This window comes from Neoarius graeffei, chromosome 6, assembly GCF_027579695.1.
Source record: "Neoarius graeffei isolate fNeoGra1 chromosome 6, fNeoGra1.pri, whole genome shotgun sequence".
NCBI classification, from domain to species: domain Eukaryota; kingdom Metazoa; phylum Chordata; class Actinopteri; order Siluriformes; family Ariidae; genus Neoarius; species Neoarius graeffei.
Window position 1 is genome coordinate 10203755 of NC_083574.1, and position 10926 is coordinate 10214680.

Consider the following 10926-nt stretch of genomic DNA (forward strand, 5'->3'; position numbering starts at 1 on the left):
CTGATCATATGGTTTTCTTTCATTTGTTTTTCTGTTGAAGATCAATTTAAAGAACTTTCTAAATATTTTAATTTTGTTTTCAGGGCTGGAGTACTTCTTCATTCTTTATAGAACTTCAGAATCTCACAATACCAGGGGCTATATGCACTTTACCTCCAATCATTCAACCAGTAAGTTAAATAGTACATAAAATGAACAGGAAAGCACCAAAATGTCAGAAAAATATCTTTAGAGTCAACTAATTTACTCTATCATAACATGCAAAAAAAATTGTGATATTTATTTTATATATATTTTTTTCCCGAATACGTGCTCTCTCCAGGCACTTCAGTATTTGGGTGAAATATCAGGAGGGATTAAAGAAGACATGACTGCATTGTTCAAAGGGTGTATCCCTCCAGAAGCAAAGGATACGCTTTGAAGCCCCATTGAATGGGAATATAGAAATCATCACGTATATGTATTTCTTTCTTTCTTTTCAATTCATAATCTACAAGTTTGCTGCATGGCCTGCTTGGATACTTCTCTTATTAGCCAATGGAGATGAAAACATAACATTTGTCTATGCCAAAATGCAGAATGAAGTGATAAGACCTCCAGAAGCTACAAATGAACTTCTGGCCTGATTTTTGTTGAAGGGTAGCTTGCCAGGCCAACAGTCTACATTGGAAAGGCTTTGATGTGTTTAAGCTTGCATTATGATCCTCCATTAGAGAGAATCAAAGGGGGAATTTAGGAAAGATACGGTATCTTTACCTGTACTTGTCGTATATGCTAAGGGGCACACTTTGGATAACTGATACTTAGTCCTGTTTTAGATTAAAGAGTCCCTTTTTGGGTAGTATGGTGAAAAAAGCTTCCATATTTGCAAGGCCTTTTTCCTTCTGGCTCACTGCTTAATCTGTGCTGAAATTTTAATTTGTTAAACTGATTTACTGCTAAATTTCTCTGTTAATTCTCAATAAAAAGAATGGGAATCTGAAGCTTCATTCAGTGTCTTGGTTTTCTCTCAGTGCATATGCACTCTTAGAAGGAATGTGTAGATAAATTACAAATTATGTTCACACTATAGTTTACACATTTTGTGTCAATATTAAAGACAACTGTGTTAGAATAATTCAGCTTTTTTCGACTCATACTTACATGTAGTTTTAAGATGAGGACAACCTGTGAATTTCTTCACAATATTCAATACAATATGTGTAGACTGAGCTGCTCTGCACATACTCAGTGTCAGCTTTTTTAATGCATGAACTGTTTGATTTAGCTGAACAGCAGCCAGCCCGTAGTCTGATAATGACATTGGCTTGCCATTTTGTTTTCATTTCATTGCATACTGCTGTACATAAAATATTATAATCAATTCATTAGATGAATTGCTAAATAAATAAAAATCTGCAGCTCAGTGGCTATTGAACACGCTTCTCTGTTTCTCAGAGACGATGTAAATGACACTTCTAACATCAGCCATTAAGGAGCTAATCAGTACTTACTTACTACTACTTGCAGTATAATACACTGGCCTATATTGAACCCAGGCTAGTGGATTACAAACCTAGCGAGTTGACCACAAGACAAATGAAGTGGACCCAAACACAGAGGTAAAATTCCAAAGTTAGATTTAATAACAAGTAAAATGCTCAGAGGATCCAAACACAAACAAAACCCAAAAATTCCACAAACACAAAAATCCTTAAACAGGGCAGCATAAATTCAAGGGAAAATCCAAACAAGAAGCAGAAAACAGTCCAAAGTCAGTACAGGGTTCAGGCAAAGAGACCACAACAATCCAAAGGGACAAAACCAAAACAGTAATCCATAGAACAGGCAGAAAAAATGAGAACTCAACTGAGAGGGGGAAAAAATAAGACTCAATAATCTCATCAGAAAACACAAAGACCCACTGAAGACAACAACAGAGAACCAGGTATAAATACACAGGATAAATAATCACATAAATGAGTAACAGGTGGGAGTGGAAAAAAAGCAAAAAAGCAGACAGAATGAGAGGTGGAATCAGGAGCAAATGGCAAACAAAATTCAAGACACATGGTTGGTCAAGCAAATTAAAAGTCAAAAAGAGTCCCTGGAGGCCTGTAGAGGCCAAAAAGAGTCCCTGGAGGCCTCTAGAGGCCAAAAAATGTCCAACTCATGACAGGATACCCTCATCTAGGACTTTCTGCCTTTCCTTGGACAGTCAGGATGTAGATGGTGGTAGTCCCTGAGGAGATATTTGTCCAGAATGTCCCAGGATTGGACCCATGAACATTCTTCAGGACCATAGCCCTCCCAGTCCACCAGATACTGAATCCCACCCTGTAGCCAGGAGGAGTCCAACAACCAGATTACTGTGAAGACTGGCTGGCCATTGATGATTTGGGGAGAGGAGGAACTTTTGGAGAGGGGCAAGAGGTATAAGAGCACAGGTCGCAGCAGGGAGACATGAAAGGTGGGGTTGATGCTTAGTGAACGGGGCAACTGGAGTTGGAGGGGACCGGGTGGATTCTATGCACCACCTTAAAAGGATCTATATATCAAGGGCAAGCTTCTGGGACTCAACACACAATGGGAGATCCCTTGAGGACAACCAAACCCTCTGACCAGGGCGAAAATATAGGACTGGCCTCCAACATCAATTGGCCTGAGACTGGTTTGCCTTGGAGGTTTGCAGCAGTGACTGACAAACCTTTTTCCAGGTCCTTGTGCAGTGTCTCATGAAGTGAAGAACTGAAGGCACTCCAATGTCCTCCTCCTGTTCGGGGAACAGAGGTGGCTGGAATCCAAACTGGCATTGGAATGGAGACATCTTGGTAGCAAATGACTGGAGTGTGTTATAGGGGCATACTCAGCCAAGAGCTCCATGATGAGGAATTGTCCAATGCCAGACTTCTCAGGGTGGCCTCAAGTTCTTGATTGGCCCTCTCCATCTGCCCATTAGATTGGGGGTTGACACCAGAGGAGAAACTGGCAGTAACCCCGTTAAGTTTACAGAATGCCCACTATACCTGAGTGGAAAACTGGGGACCTCAGTCAGACACAATATCCTGGGGAAGGCCAAACACTCAGAACATATAATTAAATGTTAGTTTGGCAGTCTCAAGGGCAGAATATAGTGTATGTAAAGGAATAAACTGACAAGCCTTGGAAAATGTGTCAAGCACAATCAGAATAACAGTATTACCTTCTGATTCAGGCAGGCCAGTGATAAATTCAAGAGACAGATGAGATCAGGGGTGACTTGGAATGGGAAGAGGGTGCAGCATCCCTTGGAGACATTGGCAGGGATTCTTGCTCTGGATGCACATTAAGCACACCACCAGAAAAGTAATATCCTTAACATCCTTTTCAATGTCTGGCCACCAAAACCATCTCTTCAGAAACTCCAAGGTTCTTTGAGACCCAAAAGGGAGCAGTAAAGTAGGAAGAGTGCCCCCACTGACAAACTTGGGATTGCATCGCTCGAGGGATGTACAGGAGTCCAGCAGGACCTGTTCCAGGGTCTGGTTCCTGTTGTAGAGCATGTCTGAACATTGTCTCAATTCCCCAGTGAATTGGCACCACAATCCAAGATGCTTGAATGACAGGCCTTTCAATGATCTCTTGGTTAGCAGAAAGGAACTACCTAGACAGGGCATCTGGCTTCAGGTTTTTGAAATCTGGATGGTATGAAAGAGTAAAGTCAAAACGGCTGAAAATACCCCCCCAGCCTGATGAGGGCTCAAATGCTTAGCTTGCCAAGGGAATCCAAGTTTCTGTGTTCAGTCCAAACCAGAAACAGATGAGAGGAGTCCTCTCCAGCCAATGCCACCAATCCTCAAGATTTATCTTAACTGCCAGCAGCTCATGATTGCCAACTTTGTACCTGGACTCAGTGGAATCCAGACAATGTGAAACTTAGGCACAAGGGTGCAATTTGCCATCAGAGGAACGCTGAGAGAGGACTGCCCCATACCCATATCTGAAGCATCAATCTCAACAATGAAAGGCTGTGAGGGGTCAGGTAGAACTAGAATGGGCACAGAAGAGAAATGTAGCGTGAGATCCTGAAAAGCAACTTCTGCTTTATGACTCCAACCAAAAATGACTCCACTTTTCTTGGTAAGGGCATAGATGGGTGCTGCCACAGAACTGAATCCCTTGTTGAACTTGCAGTAAAAATGAGCAAATCCCAGGACCTGCTGGACCTCTTTGACAGACTTGGGATTAGGCCAGTCCTGCACTGTCCAGGTCTTCTTAGGATCCATCTGGATTTGACCCTCCCTTGGGATGAATCTAAGAAATGAGACCTCTGAAACATGAAACTCGCATTTCTGTGGTTTGACATAAGAGATGATTCTTGAGCAGTCTCTGGAAGACCTGTTGCACATGGCAGCGATGTTCCTGTCAAGACTTAAAAAAGATGAGTATGTTGTCTAGATACACAAAGACAAAATGATTGATCATGTCTCTGAGAATGTCATTGATGAGGGCCTGAAAAACAGCAGGGGCATTACTAAGGCCAAACAGCATGACCTGGTACACATAGTGATCAAGGGAGTATTGAAGGCAAGGCAAGTTTATTTATATAGCGCATTTCATACACAGTGGCAGTTCAATGTGCTTTACAGAGGTAAAGGCAAAACAGTAAACAATAGAAAATAAAATTACATAAAATAAAGGGGGAAGAAGAGAGAAAAAATAAGAATTAAACAATAGTAGAAATAAAATAATAAAATGAAGTAAAAGTTCAGTAAAAAACAGCAGAATAAAATAGAATAAAATAGAATAAAAGTTAAGTAAAGTTTAAAACATGTAAAGATGATGATATTTATCAGTTAGCAGAAATAATCTGAAAACAGCTTGGTCTTTAATCTAGATTTGAAGCTGCCAAAAGCAGGAGCATTTTTAATGTCCTCTGGGAGTTGGTTCCACAGCTGTACTGCACAATAGCTAAAAGCTGCTTCACCACACTTTGTTTTAACAACAGGTTTTACCAGTAAATTTTGCTGCTGCGATCTGGTAGATCTGATTGGGTTAGGCCACTGCAACATATCAGAGAGGTAATTGGGCCCTGTACCATTTAGAGATTTGTACACCAGCAGCAATGCTTTAAAGTCAATTCTGTAGCTTACTAGAAGCCAGTGAAGGGACCTTAGAATTGGAGTAATGTGCTCTGTTCTTTTTGTTCATGTGAGAACCCTAGCCGCTGCATTTTGAATCACCTGAAGTTGTTTGATGGTCTTTTTTGGCAGGCCTGTGAAAAGGCCATTGCAGTAGTCAACCCTACTAGAGATGAAGGCATGTATAAGTTTTTCCAGATCATTTTTTGACATAAGTCCTCTTAGTCTGGAAATGTTTTTAGGTGATAAAATGCCGATTTAGTGATTGCTTTCATGTGACTGTCAAAGTTTAGCTCGCTGTCAATGAAAACACCAAGATTTTTAACCATATCTTTTGTTTTAATCCCCTTTGTGTCAAGAATAGTGGTAATCCTGAGTCTTTCATCTTTTTTCCCAAATAGAATTACTTCTGTTTTATCTGTGTTCAGCTGAAGAAAATTTTGTGACATCCAGTTGTTGATTTGGTCGATACACTGGCAGAGACATTCAAGGGGGGGCATAATCATTAGGTGATAGAGCAAAATAAATTTGGGTGTCATCTGCATAGCAGTGATACAAAATTGAGTTGTTCTTGATAATTTGTCCAAGTGGGAGCATATAAAGGTTGAATAGTAATGGTCCAAGGATCGACCCCTGGGGGACACCACAGGTCAAGGACATTGATGTTGAGGTATAATTTCCCATGGTAACAAAGAAGCTTCTATCTTTTAAGTATGATTTTAACAAATTGATAACTTTACCAGTCAACCCAACCCAGTGTTCAAGTCGATATAGCAGTATGTTGTGATCAACAGTATCAAAAGCTGCACTGAGGTCCAGTAACACCAGGACCGATGTTTTGCCTGCATCAGTATTAAGACGCATGTCATTTATAACTTTAATCAGCGCTGTTTCAGTGCTGTGATTGGCACGAAATCCTGACTGAAAGTTATCAAAACAGCTGTTTGATATCAAGAAGGCAGTTAATTGATTGAAGAAAATTTTTTCAAGGATTTTCCCGATGAATGGTAGATTTGATATTGGCCTGTAGTTGTTCAATACTGAAGCATCCAGATTATTCTTTTTAAGTAGGGGTTTACAACGGCTTTTTTCAGGGACACAGGAAAAATGCCAGTCTCTAGGGATGTATTTATGATCTGAAACGCATCTGTAATTATGAGGTGAAGAACAGACTTAAAAAAGTTGGTGGGCAGAATGTCCAATTCAGATGTTGAGGAACTGAGATTTTGTACAGTTTTTTCAAGAGTCTCGTAATTAATCAAACAAAATTCTGACATTGTGTTGAAATTTTCTGTCTGTGTCACTGGTGATTGCAGCTTTTCAGTTATTTGCAACTGAGATATATTATGAGCAATATTCTGCCGTATTTTATCAATTTTACCTTTGAAGAAGGATGCAAACTCATTGCATTTATTAACTGAGAGAAGTTCAGGTGCTAATTGTGGTGGGGGATTAGTTAGCTTCTCTATTGAAGGTGGTCTTCCATTCATTGCCCTCCCATACCCAAATCAGGTGGTAAGCATTACTCAAATCCAGTTCAGTAAAAATGGAGACTCCCTCAAGCAGGTCAAATGCAGAGGACATTAAGGGCAATGGGTAGTGATTGCAAATAGTAATCTTATTAAGGCCTACATAGTCAATACAAGGCCCCAAACCACTATCCTTCTTGCCAACAAAGAAAAATCCAGACCCAGCAAGGGCGAATGAAACCAGAAGCAAGAAAATCCTTAATGTAGGCATCCATGGCATGTCATTCAAGTAAGAAGAGTGAGAAGATACAGCCACATGGAAGGTTAGTACCAGGAAGGAAGTCAAAAGACCAATCATAAAGTCTGTGAGGAGGGAGTGCAGCAGCTCAACGCTTACTGAATAACTCTCTCAGGTCCACATACTCGGTGGGGACTCGGGACAACTCGGCAGGATCAAGACGCTCAGGAGGAAAAGGGGTAGGACTAGAAAAGAGGCAGATGGCATGACAGGTGGGGCCCCACTCTCGTATACATCTAGTCATGTAATCAATAAGAGGACTATAGCAATTAAGCCAGGGAAAATCCAGAACCACAGTAAAGTCTGGTGAGTGGATAAGGTGCAGAGAGAGCTCTTCATGGGCTTTGGACTGTAAACATAGAGGGGAAGTAGCTAGGGTCACCTTGCCATCACCCAGAGAGTGACCATCCAGAGGGGTCACTGAAAGTAGGGTATTAAAAACTACTTGGGTAACCTGAAGCCGATGTACTAAGTTAATGTCCATACAGTTCTCAGCCACCCTCAAGTCTACCAAGGCCTGGTAAGAGTGACTAAACTCACCCCAGGAGAAGGTGATGGGTAGGTAAGCTCCTTGGCCAGAAAATTAGGGAGATAAGGTGGTTCCTGTCAAAGCCCTCCTTCAGCTGGACAGGCTTGCTCTTTTTCTGAGAGCTTATGGCAAGATTGTCAAATGTGACCAGGTTCTCCACAGTAAATACAGCACCTCTCTCTTCTTCTGTGGTCCCTCTCAGCTGCAGATAAGCAGGTGCACCCAAGTTGCATGGGTTGTGGATCCTCAGGGAGCAGTAATGAGGGGCTCCAGGTAGGGCCTGGAGTATCAAGAGATCTCTGGGAGTAGACCTGGTCTCTATGGTGCTCCCTAAGATAGTTGTCAAGGCATATGATGGCATGGCCAATCAAAGGCTCCAGATCACTGGGGCAACCTATAGAAGCCTACCCATCTTTCATTATGTCCAAGCGGTCATGGTGGAATGCAGAGACAAGAGTACTCTTGTTCCATCCACTCACAGCAGTGAGTGTTTGGAAGGTTATAGCATAATGTGCCATGCTGCTCCTGCCTTGGTAGATGGACATGAGTTGCTTGGCCACATCCTGGCCAGTGACTGACTGGTTAAATTTTTGCAGCATGTCTCCTGTAAAAGTCTTAAAGTTTGAACATTCCGGCCCCTGTCTCTGCCAAATGGCAGTTTCCCATGCCAGGGTCTTGTCTGTTAGCACAGTAATTCAGTAAGTGATCTTGGATCTGTCAGTGGGATAAGTGGTGGGTTGAAGTTCAAAATTGAGTTGGCACTGGGTAAGGAAACCATGGCACCCACCTAGATTTCCATCATATCTCTGTGGTGCTGGAAGGTGAGGTTCTGTGCTGGGAAGTTGAGGAGGTAATGGCTCTGGAGGAGCTGGTGGAACTGAGAGAGTTGGAGTCAAGCTCTGAATTGACAGAGCAAGTCGTTGCAAAATATGATCGTGACAAGCCAGTGTCCCCTGTTGGCTAGTTAGGGTCCGTCCATGAGTGTCCATAGTGGATCCAAAACTATTCAGAGCAGACATAATCCTTTGAAATTCAGTCACAGAAATGTTCGCATTGCAGGGTGCCTCTGCTGGGTCTGACATGACTGAGTCTTTCTGTCAGGCCAGGGATTGAACTTGGGCTGCTGGATTGCAAACCTAATGAGTTGACCACAAGGCTAAGTGGACCCAAATGCAGAGGTGAAGTTCCAAAGTTAGATTTAATAACAATTAAAAAGCTCAGTGGAGCTAAACACAATCAAAAACCCAAAAATTCCACAGACACAAAAATCCTTAAACAGGGCAGCATAAATTCAAGGGAAAATCCTAAAGAGAAGTAGAAAACAGTCCAAAGTCGGTACAAAGTTCAGGCAAAGAGAAAGCAACAATCCAAAGGGACAAAATCAAAACAGTAATCTGTAGAACAAGCAGACAAAATGAGAAGTAGACTGAGGGGGAGAAAATAAAACTCGGGAATCTCACCAGAAAACACAAAGACTTAGTGAAGACAGCAACAGAGGACCAGGAATAAACAAAGGATAACTAATCACATAAATGTGTAATGGGTGTGGGTGAAAAAAAGGTGGGAAAGCAGGCAGAATGAGAGGTGGGGTCCGGAACACATGGAAAACAAAAATAAATTCAAGGCACATGGGTCAGGCAAACTAAAAGTCCAAAAGAGTCCCTGGAGGCCTCTAGAGGCCAAAAAATGTCTAAATCATGACACCTGTGGACTTTGGTGGGATGAAAGTAACTCACTACCTCACTTGTGGTGGGGCAGTTTGCATGTCCCAACAACCCCTAGAGCTATATCGGCTGAAGTTTCATACTCCTGGGAGGGGCACCAGTGCTGAACAGGTCAAAGGATAGGGGTCAGACTAGGAGTGTTCCCACTCCCCCCACTACCTTGTGGGCATCTTCGGGAGAAGAAAAGGAGTAAACCTGATGTACTAAATTTAAGGGAATTCAAATGCCTCCCAACAACTCCTGCAGCTGTGCTGGTATCAAATTGTATTGGTCCATCCTCTCCTTTAGGTCATATCAGCAATGCTAAGAGGGAAATTTTGATGTCCAAGCAGCCCAAGCCTTGTAGCACAAGTAGAGAGGACACTCCATCGATGTCACAAGATATCAGCAAAACACAAGAAGTGACAGTTACCAGTGATGAGCTTTATCCAATTGGCATAGACAGAAGCACCAGGGGCCACTTCTGATGGTGGGAGAGATTATAGTGTCTTATCGGAATGCTACCACCTGTCTCAAGCTGGGCAGCCCCCAGCCAGTAAGGTGCTGTCCCACCATGGTTTGCCCATTCCACTGGGTGCGTGGGGCTTACATCAAACATTGACAAGCACACTGTAAATCCACACCAGTGAATAATAAAAGATACAAGAAGATTCCAGCTCTTCACTTCACAAGCTGAAACATTTGTACTATGTGCGCTAGACTGACCAAAGATCTTCAGCAGATTAATGATGCATGAAAGTCTGCCATCTTCGACAAGGAGTTGGCAAGACTGAACATCAATATCGGTTGCCTGCAGGAGACCCGTCTTGTTGACAGGGGTTCCACACTGCAAAAAATTGACATCTAAGCAAGTGAAAATATCTTGAAAATAGTTGAAATGATCTAGCATTTCCTATTAGAATAAAAGACAATAGTAACAGACTAAGTTTAATAATCTCAATTCTGAGATTATTAAACCTAGTTATAGATTGCAACCAATTTATTCCAAGATGTCTTGTCAAGTAAAATTGTCTGTCCATGCAGCAAGATAACTTCACTAGTATTAAGTAATTTTCTCCTCAAATTCAGTTTTCAATTTTTTGCAGTGTATCAGAGAGTCAAACTACACCTTCTTTTGGCCAGGCTTGTCACAGGATTAACCAAGACACTATGAGTTCTTGTGAAGAACTCACTTATTGCTACTACAGTAAATCCTTCAGGTGGGTCAGACAGAATCCTTACTCTTCACATGTCAACACTTTCAGGTCCTGTCACCATCATCAACACATATGCCCTGACACTCTAATCCAAGCCAGAGGTTAAAGATCAGTTTTATGAGGCATTAGATGCTAGATTATCCAGGATACCCAGTGCTTAGGAGACTTCAATGCCAGGGTGTGAGCTGACAGCAAATCTTGGCCCGTATGCTGAGGTCATCATGCATTGGCAGGATAAATGAAAATGGTCAGAGACTGCTTGAACTGTGCTGTTTCCACGGCCTATGTGTTCCCAATTTATATTTCGAATGTAAGGAGATCCACAAAGATTCTTGTAGGCACCCACGGTCTTGCCACTGGCACCAGCTTGACTTTGTCATTACCAGGTGCTGTGACCTGAGCAGTGTCCTCCTCACCCACACTTATCACAGCTGTCCATAGGACCACTTTAAGCCATACACTCCACAAAGCAGGCCTTTATGGAAGAGTGGCCAGAAAAAAGCCATTGCTTAAAGAAAAAACAAGACAATACATTTGGAGTTTGCCCAACAGCATGTGGCAGACTCCCCAAACACATGGAAGAAGATTCCCAGGTCAGATGAGACCAAAAT

At 42.1% G+C, this 10926-nt stretch overlaps 1 protein-coding gene across 6 annotated transcripts in view; it reads left to right on the top strand.

Annotated features, from left to right (window-relative positions):
• The window catches only part of LOC132887734 (uncharacterized), a 67218-nt gene extending 66229 nt beyond the window's left edge, over positions 1-989 (top strand). For all 6 annotated transcript variants that reach the window (XM_060923288.1, XM_060923290.1, XM_060923291.1 and 3 more), the window contains 2 exons: positions 84-170; positions 323-989. In XM_060923288.1, the coding sequence (XP_060779271.1) occupies positions 84-170; positions 323-421 (186 nt within the window). In that variant the 3' untranslated portion in view covers positions 422-989. The remainder of the gene's footprint in view (positions 1-83; positions 171-322) is intronic.
• Positions 990-10926: the final 9937 nt, after the last annotated feature.